The sequence below is a fragment of the Pelmatolapia mariae genome, linkage group LG18, assembly GCF_036321145.2.
Source record: "Pelmatolapia mariae isolate MD_Pm_ZW linkage group LG18, Pm_UMD_F_2, whole genome shotgun sequence".
Lineage (NCBI taxonomy): Eukaryota > Metazoa > Chordata > Actinopteri > Cichliformes > Cichlidae > Pelmatolapia > Pelmatolapia mariae.
This window is the reverse complement of record NC_086243.1, coordinates 27816986-27839280: the sequence shown is the minus strand read 5'-3', so window position 1 is coordinate 27839280 and position 22295 is coordinate 27816986. Positions and strand designations below refer to the sequence as shown.

The 22295-nt window shown below is 39.1% G+C and overlaps 1 protein-coding gene across 1 annotated transcript in view; it reads left to right on the top strand.

The window, feature by feature from the left end:
• The window catches only part of LOC134616735 (contactin-associated protein-like 4), a 111697-nt gene that overhangs the window by 14014 nt on the left and 75388 nt on the right, over nt 1-22295 (top strand). The window contains exon 2 of the mRNA XM_063461714.1: nt 18893-19003. Coding sequence (XP_063317784.1) covers nt 18893-19003 — 111 coding nt within the window. The remainder of the gene's footprint in view (nt 1-18892; nt 19004-22295) is intronic.

The window sequence follows — 22295 nt, the reverse complement described above, 5'->3', positions numbered from 1 at the left end:
TTGGTGCATTAAGACAGCGATAAAGCTGCTAACACTTTGCATTTAAATAGGGTCAAGCTGGCTGTTAAATTGTGATAATAACCGTGGTAAATTGTCAGAAATCACAATTTTGTTGCTGTCAAAATACACAGATGTACCTACTAAAATAGAAACGGACATTAACTACTTACATTCAGAGTCCAGCCAGAACCTCACTTGCTTTTATATAGTAATATAACTACACTACAACTAGTTGGCAACCAGCTGAGTCAAGTCACTTGCTGCAAAGAAACACATCACAGATGAGTTGTACTCATTCATGCAGACTAATTACAATGTGTTGGCAATCTGTCTGCATTTATAATTTAATTGGGAATTGTTTTCAAACCTTCACCAATCTGTCTAAGACTGACTGCAGTTTGTTCAAGTCAGGTCATGATTGTTTGGAGGTTGCCTATTCAGTGCAATCACCAGTCATCAGTTTTCAGTCTTATTTTTACTCTAATGTGACAAAGCCATAAGTGAGCAATAAGTGATTAGACGTCATTATTTAGAGTGGACAACCATTGTGTCACTAAGCATTGTGTCACTAAACCTAACAGCTACATTTTGTGCCTCAGTATTTCTGCAGGATTTTATGGTTTCCTGAAAAGAATTAGAGCTTTTATACGAGCAGATTTTTGGACTGACAGTGGAGTCTGTTATTTCTCTGTCTTCGGGGAGTTCAGAGTAGCTGCAGGAAGTTTTCAAGTCTTGATCGCTCATATTGCAGCTGTGTGATAAATTTCATTCAGAGATACCAGGAAACAAAAAATTCAATTTCGGTGAAACACATTATCAACACAAAGATAAAATACTTCAAGCTGGAGTGAGAGATTAAATCTAAGGCAGGCACAGAACAAATGTGCGCAGTACTGCTCTTGAGTGATGTCATCTACAGCCCTCTGCTCCGTAATTACAATCATCATCACCTGGATGAGCATTTTTCTGAGGAGGAACTGGAGTGCTTATTTGGTGTCAAATGGGTGGTTTAACATTTTATGTGTGTGCTTCTCTTTATTTACACCTGAGTTTTGGATTTTTCAGCTTGCTATAGATTCAAAAAGCAACCGTGGTCTCTCAGTTATTTATTATTTCTGAGCAGTGGTGAACTTGAGTCTGTCTGCATTTTCATCCTCTGCTGCCCACACTTACATTGTCCTATAAAGGCTAAGTCTGAAAGCTCTGCCACTCTGGTCACAACTTTGGACCAAATCTCTTCGCTAGTCAAAGAAATCAAAGTATTCTCTTTTTCCCCAAGCCCTTGAAAAAGCTGAGTGCTCGAGAGGCAGAGGACATTTGAGAACATCAAATTATCTGCAAAGAAGTTTTTTTTGAAGAGCACTTGCTGTTCTAACGACTCCCCGGGGGTGATGGCTGTAAAGTAAAACTGAAGAGATGCTGTGACTGCAGCTCTTTCTGTGTTTTAGTTGAGGTATGAAGAGGCTGTGCACATGTAGAGAAAACGTAGCTGTTGTGCAGCTTATATAAAACTCTGACATTAGCAATAAGTAGAATATTGTTTGTCCGAGGTCATTTTTTTTTTTCTTTTTTGTGATGCACTGGCTGCTGGAGTTTTGGTCATGAAGAGATAAGAGTCTTCTTCTGAATAGTGGCAAAGTGTGCACAGAAAGGCAGGGTGGCTATGTAGTAAATATCAAGTTTCTCAGCTTGGAGAATGCATTCTTTGCCCTGTTTGCTTTTTGATTAGATCACTTCTTTCCCCACCTGTGGATTCTTCCTCTTGCCGTTTTGTCAGGATCAGATATAAAAAAACAAAACAAAAAAACATAGACCTATAAAACAGTAAAGTCCAGTGTGTGTGTGTGTGTGCGCGTGTGTGCGCGTGTGTGCGCGTGTGTGCGCGTGTGTGTGCGTGCGCTTTTCTTCTTAAATAAAAGGTACAATAGTAACATGCCCGCCACGCTGGTGTTCTAATTAAACGGACCCAAAACGCAGACGTGGGAGGAGACGGTGCTGAACTTTAACCAAAAGTAAGCCTTTATTTGGGCTGATGAGAAGAGTGCAAAACAAAACATTAACAGTGGCAAGGGCTAAACTGGAAATACTAGAAATGACTATGACACTATGAACACGATTTTGCGCAGGAGCATGAATACAAACATGAATTAAAAACATGGACATGCCGTGAACAGAATCATGAAAACCTTAGAAATCTGGAGTGACGTGGAGGGTAGGAAAACGGACGACCTGACAAAGACTGAATGAAACACAAAGACTAAATACACACAGGAGGCGATCAGGGGAAGTGGAAACACATGGGGAAACAGCTGACACAAATTAACATCATGACACCACAGGGAAAAGTAACACTAACACAATGAACATAGAAACAGACGTAGACATGACAATACCGGCTTGACAACATGGAACACACAGGCGATACAGGACAAACTAACACAGAAGACAAGAACAGACTCACACAAGGGGACATGGATGAAAACCTAAACTAGAATAAAACCTAGTAGATAATACCAACACCAGAACTTAAAATATTTTCAATATAATATAGGAAAACAAAAATACAAAATGGACTCAAAATGCTGGGTCACAGACTCAGCCCTGACTGTGCCGCAGTGGTAAAAATAAAGCACGTAACCATGTAGTGTGACTTTACAAACATTTGTGGAAAAAATGGGTCATTCTAAAGAATTCACTGAATTCAAGCAAAGTAATGTAATAGGATAACACTCCGATATTTCTCTCCAACAAACCAAAATTTTTGTTGTTACACTGTCACTTAAAATTTTTATTATATCACAAAAAATTTGATGATCTAAGATACATTGGTGTTCAGTAAAATGAAGAGTAGAAAGATTTTTATACGTGCTTAAATTTAAATAAAAAAAACAAAGTGCAGAAATTTGTCTTTGGTTGAAGGTTATAGGTTTAAATTTATATAAGTTTATATAAACTACAAAGTACATGAATACCTGAAGTGCATTTGGTTGTTTAAAGACAGATTAGTTTTCATTTATTTACTAAAACGGTATTTTTGGTTTGCTACCTCAGGGCAACATTATACAGTTATGGATCATTTCTTGGGGCAATAATGCTAAAACTCAGGTCCTTGAGACCGTTTGTTTTAGGCTTTTAAGTGCTTCCCTGCAACAGGACACTTATTCAAATGATCATCTTGTTATCAAGAAGCTGTGACATTTACTACCCAGTTGATCTTTTGAATCAGGTGCATTTGAGCAGGGATCAGGGTCTTCTGGAGAACCTCTGTGTTTGGGGGTGGCTGTTGTTTAGGAGGTAGAGCAGGTCACCTACTAACTGTAATTGTGGTAGTTCAAGTCCTGGCTGCTCCAGTCTGTGTGCCACTTATCCTAGGGGCAAGATGCTAATTGCACTGGAGTGTGAATGTTAAATAGAAAGCACTAGCATGTGCAAATAACTAGGAAATGAGTATGCTACGAAAATAGATAGGAAAATGAGTAAGATTTAGAAAATAGAAAAAAGTGTTTGTATGAATGGGAGAATGATGCATGTTGTATAAAGTGCTTCAATAGAATAGAAAAGTGCTAAATATATATGTTTATGAAAAATGGGCACAAAGACTCTGTACTCTTGTACAGTTAGGGTCATCCCCTCAGTGAGGATAGTGAACTTAATGAGAGTGACAGTAGGTAAGAGTGGGACCCAGACACGGGTTTGAGGAACATAATGATGATGCATGTGTAGACACATTCAGGCACATGGAAAGACATACAACTGAAAAAACAGAATAACCTGTTATGCACGCACGACACACAAGCACAGTTATAAAGCTGTTGGATTAAGTGCTTATAAGAAAATATAAGCAAACTTGATGTTTGCTAAAATAAAAATGAGAATGTGTAATAAATAGTATGTTTTCCCCTAATTGTATTCAGTTCAATTAAGTTTTTATTTATATAGCACCAAATCCCAATATCAGTCCTTTTAAGACACTGTACAGGTGTTGGTGCTAATCATTAGTATATACAGAAAACTGTGACATTTTGGTACCCTCATAGCATAAAAAAATCATGCCATAGATGGGTGTTATTGTAAAGCGGAAGCATTTAGGAAACCATAGCAACTCAGCCTTGAAGTGGCATACCACCTAATAACAAAATCTGTATGCAGGAAGTTTAGTGGCATTGACTGCATGGCTGAGGAGCTTCTGTACATGGCCAAGTACTTTCCACCATATACAGTAATCAGCTGCCTCTACAGTGAGTTTCCTGCTGAACTGCTGATGGTCTACTTCACTGTCTTGGATTGTAGCTGAGGACTGTAATCCCCATTCTGGCCCTTATTTTGTTAAACTGCCTGTCCTATCGAAGTCCAATGCAGGAAAAGGAATATCATCCAAGCTGCAGTCCAAGATGATGTTAGTGTGTCCAACCACAGGAGAGACCACCGAGTGATCTAGAGGACTGCCACAACAACAACCTGGTAGGCCTGCAGGGAGGGAAACTTGAGATGCTGAACTTTCAAAATTTGAGAGAGAAGTTTAAACCGGCAAATCAATTTTTTTCTCCTCTTACATATGTGGAAAACACTGGTGATGCAATTTGTGGAAAACTGACTGTCAGTACTTGTTGACCTGTTTAGAGAGTTTAGTTGAGTGATACAGCAGAAATAATTTTCACAATATTGGGTGAAACTACACCCTTTGTGGTAAGGGTTAAAAGGAAAATTATATCTATTGTATAAAAGTTAATCCTAAAGGTCATTTACCTCAGTTCCTAGTACAGTCCAGGAGTTTGAATCAGGTTGTTTTAATCTTGAGTACAGTTGGTGGATTGACTGTTTCTTAAGTATACTTGGTCTTTATGTGGTTAGTATTTTAGCATAATGGACAACACTATAGATCAGTGGCCTGTGCTGAGTATGTTCTTTAAGCATCATTAACTCTAATGAGAAAATTGCTTTTCCATTTTTCCTTTTAAATCCGGAGTGTGCCATTCAGTTTAATGTCTTACTTTTAAAATAAGATGCCTCGGTGATACAAATATCTGGGATCCCTTTGCCTGAATGCTAGAGACAAATTAATTTTTTCTTTCTCTGAAGATGTGTTGATGTTTTCAATTAAGAGTCAAATATATTCAAATCATTTACTTACTGCAGCTGACGGATTAGTCGATTTTTTATTATACACATTTCCCCCCGGAGCCATCAGTACGAGTGATTTTGCCTGCAGCATTCCCTCTAAATCTGCATAATTCTGGCATTATGATTCACAGTGAGTGAATGCTTTGGGTTTCAGCTGCGGTTGATCTGAACCCTCGAGAAAATCCTGTTTCTCAGCAGTGTCTTTCAACTCTTCTGTGCAGTGGTTCAAGTAAGATAAACCCTGCTATTTAAAGATGAATAGATTTTAAATGTTGCTCTGTCATTGTGGCCGCTTCATTTGGTTGAATCCTGTATCCCACGATGACTCTCATGTCATTATTCATTGTGGCATGTCTCAAAAAGGAGAACGATTGTTCTCTTCTTTGAATGGCAGTGATATGTTATAATGCAGACTGGCTGTGCATTAGGATGCAGTTTGCGTGGGCTGTATTATGATGTTGACACGTCTGTTGACACCAAAGGAGAAGGCCATTACGGGGCTGATTGTACTTATGATTTAAGCTGATCAGACCAGGAAAAAGATCTAAAATTAGCACAGAGTGTTTATTGGTTAATGAGAAGCTTAGCAGTTTTAGCCTGAATGCACCCCTTGCATGCATTTGAATAAATACATTCAAAGACAAATTATCACCTAATGTCACTTTTCGGTATCTAACCACTACTTTAACAAAACTCTGGAGTGTTCACTGTGATGTTACCTGGTACTTTTAAGGAAGTCCGATGGGTGGAATTTCAACTGTATCCAAAACAAGAAAAATATTCAATATGTAAAGTTTCAATAAGGCTTCCATATGTTGTTTCAGATGGTACAGAGGGATGGCTGAAGTGGTTGTTTATATGGAGGGCTTGTTGACTGGTGTACATGTTGTTATGCAAAGGAATGGTATGTCATCTGGGAATATGATTTGACTGAAAACAACTACCAGCTTTATCCAGAACTGGCCAACCAAGCCTGCAAAACACCTGTAAAACTCACTCAAGAGTTGTTAGCAGGTATATTTTGTTGCTCTTGGACAAAGCTAGCCAAGCTATTTCCTTGAAGTCTTCATGCTAAGCTAAGCTAGTGCATCCTTATACTGGGTAACTTCTACTGTACGAAAGCACGTTTGACCCCCAAAGCTACCTTTTTTGACTGCTGCAATCTGGCATTTTGTTGTGAAGCACTTTGTGATCTTTGTCTTGAAAAGTGCTACATAAATAAAATGTTACTTATTTACTGCATACCGTACCTGTAGTGTAATGGGTTAGGGATGGGAATTGATAAGAAATAAGTGATTCCGATTCCATTATCGATACTGTCATATCGCTTATCGTTTCGATTCCATAGCGATTCTCATTGGCTCCACTTTGAGAGTCACAACCATCTCTAAGCAGCGTATTAAAGACATTACATTCATGCAAATTAATTACATGCTGCATGGTTGAATGTTTGGAGGTATTTAACGTCTTTGTTGTGATCAGTGTTGGGGTTATTACTCAAAAAAGTAAAGTAAAAAAGTTTTCACTTTTCTTAGTAGTAATGCAGTACATTACTTAATTACACCCAGGATAAAGACATTCATCCTGGGTGTAAATACTACTCATTAAGTGAATTTCATGTTACTCTGTAAAATTATTTGAAACGCAATATAATAAACACAATATAAACTCGAGGCTACAACCCCACAGACCAACACAAATCCCTATCCTGATGAGGACACACGTGATCTTTCTCTTAGTATTTAAGTATGAACACAAAGCCGAGAGCACAAATCAAAGATGAAAACCAGCACAAAGAGACTTTAAAGCAATTGCCACAGTGATTCTACTTTATTAACAGGTAGAAATGGAAGCTGCAGCCTGACGGCTTATCAGTTTATTACCTGTTGAAGTTTAGCAGCGGCTAGCTTCATCCGCAAATGGTGGCTCACTTTACCACAGTGGTGGACTGCGATCAGCATTCACTCAGCTGTAACATTACTCTGTGTTTTATGGCTGGCTCAGCGTTAGCATGTTGTCTCTGCAGGTGCTTGCTAAGAGCCAAAGTTGTGTTAACAGTATGATCCAGTTGTTTTTGTCCTGGAGCAATCTCCATTTTACCATCCCGCCCTCATCCTTTTGTGCAATAAAAATAAAAGTAATGTCCATATCCATGCTGTAAACTGCGCCACTATTTCCCTCCTCTGACACATGAACTGAAATCAGTTGATTATAGCGAGAGTGCAAGAACCGATAATCGGGATCGATAGGCAGGCGGACTAACGATTCCAAGGAATTGGACTACTCGATTCTCGATTCCCATCCCGAATGATGGGTAATGGTGCCTAAGCATGGCTCTCCATCACTGTGTCAGTTAATAAATTAATACAGTGCATCACCATTTTCAAAAATTACCACAGTTAAGCAACAAAATACATATTATCAACTCATTCACCTCTGCAAATAAGAGCACTTTTAAAAGGTGAACAATAGAGAGAGGAAGCACAAGAGTGAGGAGCTGAAATCCTGAGACAAACTGAAGCACACTTTGGCCCAAATCATTAAGCACAGTGTGAGAGTGGACCAGCCGAGGAGTGGGGAGGGGGTCCTTCATGCTCAGGAGTAGTACAAGGCAACAGTACCCATTGTGAGTACACCACTAATCCGCTGCCAGCCTCATATACAGTACAGTGATGGCATTGATCTTCTCTTAGCCAAAAGCAATCTTGTTTACAAGAACTGCCTCTAGATTATGCAGTGCTATACGAAACATTTTTGACCTAATAGGTTTTATTTTCGGTCATATGATACAAATACCAACTTCCTGTCATCGTTAAAATTTGTTGTCATTTATTTTTAATATTTACGTCTGTAATTCAGACTGTGGACATCGTGGGACGAACATTTTAAGTAGCTGGACAAAAATGAGAACCATACCATGAAAGAGAGCTTTGTGTTGTGAATGAGTGTGTTCAGCATTTCTACTGATTCTGCTTCATTCTTGCTGCAGAGAATAGAGTCCCTTTTTACCCTCATTTCCATCTTATCAGTATTTTGTGTTATTTCTTTGTCTTTCCTGCTCAAATTGCAGAATAAGTAAAAAAGACTGTGTCTTGTTCCCTTGTGGTGCAGGGCAGGTTATCAAAGTCTGCTTTCCTATCCACTGTGCTGTACTGTCATTTTTTTTTTTATTATAATCTGCATAAAAATTCTGGGGAAATAGTCTTCCTGGTTCCTGTTGTGTCTGCCAGTATAAATGTAATACTGTAATTTGTAGAAGGCTATGGTAGAATGCAGTACCCCAAATTACGTAAAATCCTACAGAACACTTGTACAAACTGCATTGAATTACTTATTTTGGGCATTTGTAGCTACAGCTGTACTGTAGGTGGCACGGTAGGTGCCATATGCTGGTCTAAATCCTGATCAGCTTCTCTCATCTTGTGCTATTAATTATGTGTCAAAGCAATGCTAATTAAACCAGGAGAGGAGCGCTCCTGCCATGTCCTTACCTTCAGGGTATTAGTTAGCACACTACACTGCTCTGCATTTCAATTAATCAATTAACAAGTCGGGCCACAGGCAGCTTTAGAACAGATATTGGCTGCTGTTGAATAATTCAACAGTTTTAATCAGCTTGTTCTGTCTATCAAGGCCGGAATATAAATCTTACATAATGTGTAAATGAAAAAAAAAAAGAAAAGAACTGTTAGTGTATTTTTCGTTTACTGTTCATCTTTAGGGCATATGTAAGCTGTCACCGTTTTTTTTTTTTTTTTTTTTTTTTTTTTTTTTGTAATGAGATCATTATTTTGTTTTTCTCCACTTTCCAGGCTACTTGCTACAGTAGCCATGTCTGCCTTTCATTTATTTAAGTGAACATTATCTCTTTATTTTAAGAATATGGAATCAATTGAAACAAAAAAAATGAGATGCTCCTATTTAACATGATTAAATTTGCATTTGAAATTTTTTTTTCCACAAGCAAACATAGAAAAAAACATTTTGAAGACTTATTTACCCCAGAAAACATGCACAATTCAGTTTATTTCAGTAAACCACCATCAGTGGATTTAGTAAAAAGATTAGACATTCATGAGATTCAAAGAAACTGAGGAGCTGTAGAGTCAACAATATAGAGAAGTATCATTTGCCTACTTCAAATGTCATTCTATTAGCTCATTAAAAGGCCCTTATTTATCATGTTGGGAGGTCACTCAGCAAGGCAAACAAATGAGGGAAATGGTGCAAAAAAGCAATGCAATACACAACAAGAACTACACTAGGAAGTAGGAATACAAGCGAGAGAAGAAACTGAGGCAGAGATTAAAAAAATGATCAACCTTAGCTAGGAAGATGAAATGGGAAATACAACTTTGAACAGCTGGAACACTTAACTGTGGAAAGTATCAAGGCAGCCTGGCAAGTGACAGGGAAACAATAAAGTGTATACTGAGGAGACTGAGAACAGTGTGAAGAGACCTGAATTTATACATTTAAATCGGAAACTGTTTGAATCTAAACATAACATAATTCTAAACTATCAAACGGACATTTGAGTTTTTACTTCATTTTAATTTTGATTCACTTTCATTTTACTTAGATTTTTGAGTTGTAGTTTTCATTTGTTAACATTAACAATAGGTGGACTAGAGAGACAACAATGAGGAAGCAGGAATGTTTGTTGAGTCTCTCAGCACAGTCTCAAGAGCATGGAGGAGATTCCAAGTGGCAGGTGGTTACTCTCGAAGGGCTGGACAGGGCTGCAGAAGATTCTTAACCCATCAAGAGGACCAGTGTCTGGTCTTTTGGTCATCCTGTCTGTCTTTGCACAATGTTGAAGTCCTACAAAATGATCTCCAGCTGGCCACTGGTGTGAATATCTCTGACCACGCAATCAGAATCAGACTTTATAAGGGTGGTCTCAGGGCCCGATGCCCTCTACTGGGTCCTGTGCTCACTGCCTGGCACCTTGGAACCTGAGTGACATTTGCCATAGAATACCAGAAGTGGCAGGTCCACCACTTTTTCATAGATGAGAGCAGGTTCACCCTGAGCCCACGGGACAGATAGGAAAAGTTCTAGAGATGCCATGGAGAATGTTTTGGTGCCTGGAACATCAAGCAACTGTTTTGGTGGTGAGGTCAGTCATGCTATTTGGAGGCATGGAGGAACATATAGACACCTACAGACTAGACAATGGCACCCTGACGGCCGTTACGTATCACAATGAAGTCCTTGGACCCATTGTCAGATTCTATGCTGGTGCAGTGGGTCCTGGGTTCCTCCTGGTACAGGACAGTGCCCAGCCTCATGTGGCAAGAGTATGCAGGCAGATCCTGGAGGATTAAGGAAGTGATACTACAGACTGGTCCTGACACCTCATGTTTTTCAAAACTTCCAGGTTGCACCTCAAACTGTCCAGGAGCTCAGTGATGCTCTGGTCCAGATCTATGAGGAAGTGTATAACCCCAACAAAATAATGTCTTACAGCTGTTTTGGTGAGAAAAAAAATCATAAAAGCTCATGTGCAGCCTAATTCACAAGTGCACAGACGTGTGAAATAAATTCAGTGATGATTCCAAATACTCTGTTATTTGGAAGACATGCATGTATATACATTTTATTTCAGTGATGCAAAAAGCTGTAAAGCTAGCTGTAAAAAGAATTGGTTAACAAACAATTTTGTGGACCCACAGGGTGAACTGGGAACTAGACAGGCAAATAGTTGAGCGAGGCTTTGTTAAAGATTGAGGAAGAAGAGCTGGAGAGGCTAGAGAAAAGGCTGGCAGGCTATGGCAGACTGGGTGAACTGAACAGAGGGAGGGATGGCATGGAGCTGGTGAGGCTGGCAGGGAAAAACAAACAGGAGAGCAACAACAAGAGACAGAAGGGAAGGGGTAAAATAGCAGAAACAATAGCAATTAGTCAAAGGTGGTGCCAGTAGTATAGTCAATGAATTTGTCAATCCATAATCAGAGGTAGTGATTTCTCAAGAAAGCAGATTTGGGGCTGATTTCTGTTACATTGTAGTAACTGGTTTGTCTTTGGGATGCTAACTGCTTATTGGGCAACGAAAGCGAATCCATGGATGTGTTCTGCTGTGTAGAATAGTGCAGCTAAACTGGAATGAGGTTTACTCTGGCCCTTCTAGTAGTGTTTTTGCTCTTGCTCTTTTCTCAGGTCAGTTCTGTGATTTTTTTTATTGTCGCTTCTTGTTTTATTAGTTTCCCATAAAGTAGTGTTGAGTCAAAAGGAAAAAGGTAAACTTGAATACACATCATTTTTTATTTCACCGCTACACCCGGGTTCAGCCTCTTTGGGTCAAGCTCGAGGCAGAAGTAGTGCAGATTAGTAAAATAAACATTGACGTTTTCTGCTTGAGGATGATTGTTAGCGCTCTGGAGCAAAAACAGCCATCGCTGGAGCCTCATTATCCTGCTTACTGCTACGTGCTTTGAACGGCTAAATAAGTTGGCTCCGCTCATACTGACAGGCACTGAACTTTGGGTTTGTGGGGCTTATAGAGCTCTGAAGTGCAGCACCTTCTGTTTGCTGAGGTGATGGATGGAGCTCATCGGTATTCAAGGTCCTCAGCTTTGTCACGGACTCTGTGGGCACTTTCTATTCAGTAAAACAGTAAAGAAGTGGACAATGCAGGTGAATGAGCCATGATCTCCCTCCTTGTCTCTTCAGTGCCAAGTATTAGTGTGCCTGTCAGTCAGTGGTGATTAATTGTACTTGGCAACACTGAGGCCTTGGCACTCCAGAGAATTTTTTTAATCTTTTGAGACTTTTTACTGCTGTCAGATTCACAGTTTATTCACCCTGAATAATAAAACTGACACTGTGGATGAATGGACAGACTGTACGAGCGAAGTTTAACTCTCATACTCCTAAATCTAACTCAGGTACCAGAAATGATTAAACTTTCGGATGATGGAAGGATATTTTATTGAGATGAAGCGTATTGTCCCATCACTCAAATGTCAACATAATAGTTTTTTTTGTCAGTGGAGTTCTGCATTACACTGGGAGCTTTCCTTCTTTTATTATTGTCACCTCAGGCAGAAAGAGCTGCTTTTCTCATCTGTGTTAGATAAGTGAATTGTTATTTTCCACCTTGATATTTTCTCCTATAATTCCTATATATTTTTTATAGGCTAAAAAGGCAAATATCTGCAACCTGGATCACTCTCTTTTCAACATCCTATTGTACTCTCTGTGACGTATTCTTATCTTGAAGCAAAACAGGTCTCGTTTCCCTGGTGTCGTTCGCCATAATAGGCCATCTAATGTCATAAAAATGTGTTCAGCTATTTGCTGTTGAGTGTTTTATGGCTCACACACCTTTAATTCCACACTCCTGGAAGTCTAAAATGTAAATGTCAGGGGAGATGTGTTATTATGCGAGTCTACCCTCAATTAAATGTTGAGGCTAACACCAAGACAGGAGGTGTGCTTGTTTTCAGGAAGGTGCAGCAGTTTAATATTCAGAAAGGCTCTCTGTCCAACACAGCCAGGGTCAGTGCTGAGGTTCGTTGGCTGCAGAGGCCAGCAGGTATTCAACATTTAGCTCCATTTTCCTCTGAGCTGTCTTTGTTTGTGCTCTACTGGTCACACTGTCAGGGATGTCGGCTCTTAAATGCCACAGCGCCGCTGAAGAAAACTGGCCGAGTGTTTTTAAACTCCCTCTTGTGAGTCTCCCTCTTGAGTGTTACTTTAGTAAGGCTGTGCTCTCACCACACATTATCTCCTCAGGGATCGCAGCACTCCGCGATGGAGAGCCGTCCCTCTCATCTCACCTCTTCAGACTACTGTAATTCACCTGCTTTTCATACTGAGAGCTCTCCCAACACCCACAAGTGTGTCCCGGTGCCAGATCTGGATGAGTGAGACAAAAAGGGAAACTTCAGAGGACAAAAGAGACATCTTCTAATGATTGTTGAATAGCTGGGTGGTATAAATATGTATGAATGTTCAATCAAATCAGATACTGTCCACAGAATTATGAAAATAACTGTGTAAAACAGGAAATTGCAAACTCTCAGGTCAGTATGTACTTTGCAATTCATGTCTTATGAGCTCAAGGCTGCATGTTAAACCCAGGAGTTATTCATTTTTTTATTAAATCTTTAATCTGTATAATAATAATAATAATAATAATAATGCATTGGATTTTATATAGCGCTTTTCAAGGCACCCAAAGCGCTTTACAATGACATTATTCATTCACACTCACATTCACACACATTCACACACATTCACACACTGTATGTCGACAAAGAGAGGTGATGTGCTTATTCTGGTCATCTCAGGTGACATCCGTCTGTGAGCTCAGCAGCCCAACAAGCTGCTCAGACCTTCTGTTTATGAGTGGCAGCCATTAAGGAAAAAGCTGGCTTGAAGGGAGGGTGGTCTTTAAAACGAGGGGATCTTTGTCAAACAGTGGATGAACCCAAGACTGACTATAACATAAAAAAACATTTTACAAAGCTGGCCTAATATAGTTCAAAGATAAAAATATAGAATTCGAAATGAGCAGAATATAGTTTTTTCACAGCACTGTAATTATTACTATACTCGTTACTATGACTGACTGAGAAAGCAGCAGAAAACATTCAGAAAATGTCAGGCCAACTGGCTTCAGGCATACTTAGACTCGTTTCTACAATGAAAGCAGATCCCTGCTAATTTGGCAAAAGAGCTTGTTTGTGAAGTTTTTCTCAAACCAAAATTTCACTGAGAAAAACAGTTCACTCAGACACCGGCTACAGGAGCATGACACATTAATTTTAAAAGCTACCCCCAGATAATTGAGTGTTGTTAAAAGTACTATCAGCCATATTATGTTTCAAGCACCGAAGTCCTATATTTTGTTATTAATTTGGTCCACCTATTGTAATGGATCATTATGAAAAGAAAAAGAACCTCTTACTTTCAAAACAGCCATTCAATAAGTTAAGACATGTGCCTTTTTAAGAACTGAGTTTGCTTAGTGTCTCATTTTTTTGTAATTTTTCTACAATATGTCATTTACTAAATCTACCTGCCAGTGTTAATTTTGACAGCAAATATTGATTTAGTTTGAGTCATAGGCTTTTATTCTAGTTTTAGTCAACTAAATCCCAAGACTGTAGAAGACTAAATCTAAAGTTGATTCAGTTGACTAACATATGAAGTGTAGAAGTTTTAGAAGTTTGTTGTTTTTTTACCCGTTCAACATGGTTTACAAGGTATCTTATTTTCGTCTTGATGCATGCTCAATCATCCAGGTAAATAAATCTCCAAAAGTTGATTCTGTTCATCTGGACGTAGCGTTTTGTGGGAGAAACGTTTCGTCACTCATCCAAGTGACTTCTTCAGTCTCAGCTGACTGCAGGTTTCCCCCAATCTTATGAACACGTGAAAAGGGAAAGACCATCTCTGAATCGAGGAGGGGACCTGAGGGGTACATCTTTCGCCATCTTACAATGCTGCGATTGCAGCCATTCCCCAACTCTCTGTGAATGGTACTCATGGCCATTGATCAGTGGGTTTTGGTCAGTGGCTATTGATCAATGGTCATGAGAATTTGCATAATTAAGATTAAGGAACTGACCTCCCAGCCCATTGTTCCTTCTGTGGGCTGGTTTCAGTCATTATGCAAATGTACTGTTTATAAGATTGGGGAAACCTGCAGTCAGCTGAGACTGAAGAAGTCACTTGGATGAGTGACGAAACGTTTCTCCCACTGAAATCGCTACGTCCAGATGAACACAATCAACTTTTGGGGTATCTTATTTTCATTGACATCAAATGTGAAATGTGTCCATATGAAACACATTTCCCTTTAGTCACATTTTCCTGAGAAACTGGGAGCATGGGAGCTAGCTGTACTCCCCGTCCCACCCTGTTTGTCTGCAGCAGATCAGATGTGTGTGTCTAACCTTACTGTACAAGGAAATTACTTGTAATTGGCTACTTTCCAAGCTGGTTCCCACTTTTCTACATAACTTAACTAAGTCTGATTTAAATTTCATTTTCCTTTTTATTCGTGACAAAAATCTCAATACATTTTGTCATAGTCTTTGTCCTTCTTTTTTAGTTTTCATTCAATTAGCAACTTGTTTTCTTTAGAAAAGGCCGCTGATGAAAACTATGATAAAAATTACCTGGTTTATTAAATTGACATTGCTACCTACAAAGTGAAATATATTGTATGGACACTTGTTGTTTTGATGTTAATGCCAGAACAGGCTTGGACCTCTTCAGTTACTGAGTCGGCAGACAGCACAACTTTCTGCTGTTTAGTTCCTAAACACACCAGTTTGCAATAATGTCTCGTACGGTTAATCGTGGAATATCTAGGGGGGAAGAATTTTACAGATTGACTAGTTGTAACGATGGGATCCTATCACAGTACCATGCTTGAACTCGGTGAGCTCTTTCGAATAGCCCATTCTTTCACGAATATTTGTAAACGCATACTTTACGTACCCATTTTTTTGTCCATATAAAGTCTGTTGAATATGGATATTATGAAATCTGTGTCACTCACTCATTTAAATGGTGTGGTATTTCTCATCAACAAGTAAAAGCACTGGGCCTTGGTGAATATTGGGAGGGCGGATGAAGCCCTTGTGTTGTTGAGATGAAGTGCGCTGATGTTGACAGAGTAATCGAAACTAAAGCCTTGTTGTCAGAGTTGTGGGCCCAGATCGGACTGCTGCGTGAATCATAGTAATTGGCTCTTGTCTCAGTGGTGGAGAACAACATCCATTAACAGAAAGGATTTAGAGGGAGGTGGTGTTAGTTTGGCTTTAGCTTAGAGTTTGCAGCTTGAGAGGAAAACGATGAATATTTATGGGGCTGAATCTGTGTGTATATCTGTGAGATACGATTACGCCGTGCAGACCAACGACAATCTCGTAAAACTAAAATTTAATTTGTATTGTGTGTTGATTTCTTGGTTAGTAAATTGTTACTCCATATATTCAGTTATACTGCCTTTAATCTGGGGTAGGCTCTGGGCTCTGTTTTCAGGCTTTAGACACACTGGTCCATGAAGGGAGACTTGAGCTATTCACTGGGTGTTGCAAAGGGTTAAGTAGAAGATTTTACTTGGGCCAGCAGGGTTTAAATTCAGGGTGAAACCAACATCGGGACTAGCTTAATTTTAGCACAAAGCCTCCTACTTCTCTGGTGGGAGAGGCTGAGAACAGAAGGAGAGCTGCAGGAGATGGACAGCTGTCTGTTTTCCAAATTCTGGCTTTTTGTTTTGTTTTGTTTTGTTTTTTTCTGCTCACCTCAGCTTTAATTAAGTCTGTAAAAATCATTATCTACAAATAATGAGATGAAATAATATATGCATAAACAAGCAAACAATCAAATGATCTTCTTCATCATTAATGATGTGATGTTTTGATTGCAGGACATCATCTGTAAACCAAGGTTTCTTTTGACAACACTGATTCATCCACATCAGTATCCAGCCTGTAATGAGTCACTCAGGATGCCATTCATCTGCACAAGGCGACATGATTGCAACATTCATTTATCTATCAAGGCAGAATTACACCATTTACTCATTCAACTGGACATTATTAGACTGTTCATTCATCTAATATGGGGCCATTACAGCTGAAAGACCTGTTTCAACCCAGGGAACATTAAACCTGCTTCTCAATGATTAGACTCCACTCTGCCACTCATGTTGTTATACTCAGAGTCGATAGGATTGATGAATAGCTGTCGTATGAAACACTCATTAGATGTTAGCGTTTTCAATTTTAAGGACTGTTTGCTTCTCCAAGTGTTGTCTGAAGGTATTAAAAGCCCCTCAGCCATACTGGATAAATCAAAATGCACAGCGATCAAGTTGAGAGCAACACAGCATGTCTTTGATCCTGAAAAGGCGATCATTTGAAGCTCCTCTCCTGCTGTTTATAACAATTCAGTGGTTTTTACACATGCTAAGAGATGTAGGCTGATCCATCTCCAATTGCACCTGATACTGTAATATCCTCAGCATGGTTTCTGTTGTTTATCTCTGTTATATGAATCACTCAGATGCGTCTTCGACTCCAAAGATGAGCTTAGAGGCTGTATTCCAATCTCTTTTAAGATTTTGATTGGTTCAGTGAGAGACTGGAGATGAATGTGACAGGCATGTTCTGACATTAAACTTACAACTGATAACACCTCCAAGTTTATTTTGCAAAAACAAGTTTTTTTAAAAAAAGAGAGTTTGCTTTAGCGAATAGTTAGGAAATTTGTGGAGCTCATGTCTGGGCGGCATGATGCACTGTGCAGACTAAAGGCAATCTCAAAACAAACATTCATTACACACATTGTCTTTTATTGTATAGCATGTTAGTTTATAATTCAGTGGGGGAAATGATTATTAGTTTATCCCCTGTTGAATTTGTGAGTTTGCTCTCTTACAGAAAAATGAAGAGTCAGCAGTATTTTTGGTAGTTTAATTTTAACTGAGAGAGACAGAATATCAACCAAAAATCCAGCAAAAAGTTATACATTGACTTGCATAAATAAGTATTTAATCTCCTGCAACCGAGCCTGAATTCTGACTCCTACAGATGAACGTCTAAATGATTCAGAAAAGTCTTGTTAAGAAAGTGATGTGCTCTGAAATATTGAAACCAAAATTGAGTCCTTTGGCATCAACTCAACCTGCTGTATTTGGAGGAAGAGAAATGCTGAGTATGACCTAAAGAATGCTATTCTTACATGCAAGCACACCAGAAAACAGAAAGCATAATGTTTCCAAGCGTACAGAATGACTTCACTGCATTGAGGGGACAACTTACAGCGCCATGCATCATAAAATCTTCCCTCAGCCAGATCGCTTAAGATGTGTCTTTAATAGGACTTCCAGCATAATCACGATCCAAAAAAATACTTCCAAGTCAACGAAGGAGTGGCTAAAGAAGACGCACATTAAGGTCATGAAGTGGCCTAGCACCTGTCTAGCTCACAATCCTATAGAAAATCTACAGAGTGAGCTGGAGCTTCAAGTTGCCAAGCAGCAGCCAAGAAACCCAAAGGATTTAGAGTTTCTGAGAGACTGGTCAAAATCCATTCTGATGTCCAATTATCAGAAGTTAAATCAGAAAAATAATCAGTAGTTAATGCGAGATTCTCTCAGGGCAAATTTGAACCTTAGGAAACCAGAAAAACTCCCAAGAGGCTGAAAAGAAGAGCATAACATTAGTGTCAGTCCCAAAAAGTTGATTCTGTTCATCTGGTCGTAACATTTTTAGTGGGAGAAGCATTTCATCACCCATCAGTGTATTTAGAAAAGCCGATGATACTCCACGTTCTTCAGTTGGTCCAGAATCAGACCTGTTTGCATTATCAAAACAGTGGATTTTCCTCATGTGTTACAAAGATGATTACAACAGCAACACAGTATTAGATTATTTTGAGGAAACACATGTAAATGTAAAGGAATACAAACATTAATTTTAAGTTAATATTTATTTCATCTAGGACTAACAACGTATATGCCAACAAAAGTGCAGTGAACTGAGAGTAATCATTCATTTGCTACATGATTTAGAAATACGATTTAAAGATACGTGATAGGTCACATGTCGGTCATGATGCACACCTCTTCATAGTTTCCTTCATTTCCATTTGTCTGTAGTGCAGAAGATTTTGAAAGCACAAACATACAACCTCTTCCGAATCTTTTTGACTATTTTGAACAACAAAGATTGGACTTTTCACAATATTTTGTATGAAGTTCTAACCTTGCATGTTTTTTCTGCTCTTTTTTTATTGGTGACAGAGGTGTGTGACAGCCCACTGGTCTCCAGCCTGCCTCCATCATCCTTCAGGAGCTCTTCACAGCTGTCCACCAGCCATGCGCCAGGCTTTGCCAAACTCAACAGAAGAGATGGTGAGGTTTTACTGTTGTTGGGGAGTGGGTCATTCACAGATACCTGTTGTGTTTAATGAGTAGGACTTTGGCTGTGGATTTGAATGCAGCGTTCAAAGTGCTGGAGGTTCAAAATAATTGTGTTTCGTGACCTAATTCTTTGATTTCACATGCTTTGTCAAAAACACGTCCTTACGTATAGATAAATGGTAAATGAACCATGATGTTTTTCTTTGCTGTCTTAAAGATATGATGGGGCCCGATTATTCAAGATTTTGTGTTGGGGTGGGAGTGGTCAGATTAGAGATTAAATCTGTTAAATCTTCAATCTTCTATGCAGTCAGGACATGGAGAGAGCATGAAAAATGATGAAAGGGCTCATTTACATTTTGAGAAAAGCTAATCGAGTCTATTAATAAATAAAGTAAATACACTGAAGTTGTTCTTTTCAACATCTACATGACTGTTTAAACCACCCACTATAGTTAATATACCTGAACTGAGAAAGGCAGGATCGGCTGTGGAACAGCCTGGCTGTGTAGTGCAAGGCAGTGCAGGAGGCCATGGAGAAGCTCAAGAAGTTTGGTTACTTTGTAAAGTTGGGGGACCGGCCAGTGGAGATGCAGGTTTCTTTTGGGAGCCTGGCTCAGTTGAATTTCCTGGAATGGTGCGATGGTGAGTGGAGTCCTGTTCATCCAGGATGCTGAATTTGTTGGGGCTCATTTCAACAACAACAACAACAACCAAACAGTTAAAACAGCAAAGGATTAAAGAGCAGGTAAACAGATTCACACGACAGTACGTACGCATACATGCCAGCGGGTACTGAAAGCCGACATCTCACAGATTCTAAAACTGCAGGTTTCGTTACTCTCCGACCAAAATTCACTGAACCAGCAGTATAAGAAGATCAAAACTACGCTTCACGTTTGAAAAACATTGTCATGAATTTCCTGTTACTTTGGCTATTTTGCTTCCAACACAATAAAATCACACTTCCTGCACAGCTCTCTCTCTGTGTACTTCAAGAACAGTTTCCCATCAAAAATCCCTATTCTGCATTATTTGCTTGCTTATTATGCACTAGTCACATGTTTGTACAGTGTTGTTGGGTGCTGTTTTTGTTTGTTGTTTTTTTTAATGACCTCCAACAAGAAAGCAAATTTCCTGGCCAGGAAAATCTTCTTCATATTTTTCAGTGTTTTATCCTCAGTTACACTGACACAAAGGCATCTGCTGTGACGCTTGCACCTCTGATGAAGTCTCACAAGTGTCAGCTTTGTTTTTATACCAAGTTTACACTGAGTATGTAATTGCAGAGAAATATTCAAATACGTTTGAATTAAATATTTTTAATATACAAGGTGTGAATGGTTATTTTGACACTACATATCCAAGACAAATGATCATAATTATAATATTTCTGAGTCAAAATTAAATTGAATTGAATCAAATCAGGACCTTGTGAATCAGGATTGAATCAGTTGTAGAAATCCATGATGATACCCAGCCCTACTGATAACCTACTGATAATCTCACTACAGATGAATACCGGCCAGGTTTTTCTAATCCTTATTATTTATTTTATTCAAGCATGTTTAAATATAGTGTGTACAACAATATTTTTATATACACACAGTAGTAGAAACTTGCTTGAGAGACAGAGTTAAATGTGCTTTAAAAACATAACATTTCTTAAATGTAAATGCAATGATGCAAATGATCTTGTGGATCTGTTTGTTGGTATGATACTTCTTGAGTGGGGAATAGCATTTTAAAACAGAGGTGTTGCTCTGCAGCAGTGGAGATCAGCTGAGGAAATACTTTTGTGAAGTTCTGGCCTCAAAGCACAAAACACAAACAGGATTTTTTTTTCTTTACTTGATTTACTCAGACAAACAGACAGCTCACTGGTGACTAGTTTAGAGGTAGACAGAGGATCAGAATAATTTATAAGACAAGACAAAACAGAAGAATACGCACCAGTTGCTTTGCCTTTATTCTCTGTTGATGCCATTTGTATTGGATGCTGATACTAGAAGGATAGCTGTGTGGTGTTTGTTTGTCCAGCATGAAAACCCAGCCGGGAATCTTGTGTTGGATGCTGATGTGAAGCTTTGACAAAATGAAGATTGTGGTTTGTTGTGGAGCGTTCTGCAGGGAGCAGGCTTCAGTGTTTTATCCTGACATCAAAGCTCTAAATCAGCTGGGAGGGTGAGATGGGTTTAATCTGGATCTGAATGATTTCCACCACCTGGGAAACAAAGAATCCGAGCATGGAAAAATTGTGCTACAGCCAAGGCTGTTGCCAATTTGTTCGCCTATCTTACAAGTCAACAACTCTGCTCTGAAATGTTCCTTAACTTTAGGTTAATGACAAATCAAGTTCTCTTTTCATTGTATTGCATAAATGATGGTTTGAAAAGTGTAGAGATTTTGGTAAGTCACAGAGCAAAGGTGACAAGAAGTTAAAATGAGGGAACAAATGCAGACACCCCGACAGTCTGGAAAATCAGCTGGAGATAGTGTTAATAAAATTTACTGGAGGACAAAGTGAAAAACTTAACGGATTTAAAATCAAATCCAAATGGTAACACAACTCAAAAGAAGAAACATAAAGGCAACCAAGGATGGGTTAGCAGGTTGACAGCAAGGCTGACAGAGACAGGGGGAGGGAGACAAGATGATGTAGGGCTGACTGGGAAATAAAGGAAGGATAAAAGCAATCAGGATATCACAGGTGTGAGTGGATAAAGGCATGAAGAGTCAAGAATTACTTTCAAAATAAAATTCCTAATAAAAATTAGTATGGTTAGCACTGTTGCCTCACAGCAAGAAGGTCCTAAGTTTGACACCACCACCACCACCACCACTCCTTTCTGTGTTCTGAGTTTGCATGTTCTCCCCGTCTTTGCGTGGGTTCTGTCCGGGTCCCCTCAGTCCAAAGACATCCACTCAGTAAATGTTGGTTCTAAACTGGTGATAGGTGTGAATGTGAGTGTGAATGGTCTATCTCTCTGTATTAGCCCTGTGTCGGATTGGCGAAATGTCCAGGGTATACACTGCAGTGTTCAAGATCACAGGCAGAAAAAGTAAAATAGGAACTAGAAACAGTGACTCTCAAGATGAAAGACAATCTGGAATGGAAAAAAAGATCTACCACCTTATATTTTTTTATTTCCTCAATGTGATTAAGTATATCAGTTTACCATTACCATAAAAAGACCAAACTTAAATTAGTAATGGATACCATTTACTTGCTACAGTTTCCCCGAGTCTGCTATTGTGCTTTTTGACACATTGTCACACTGCT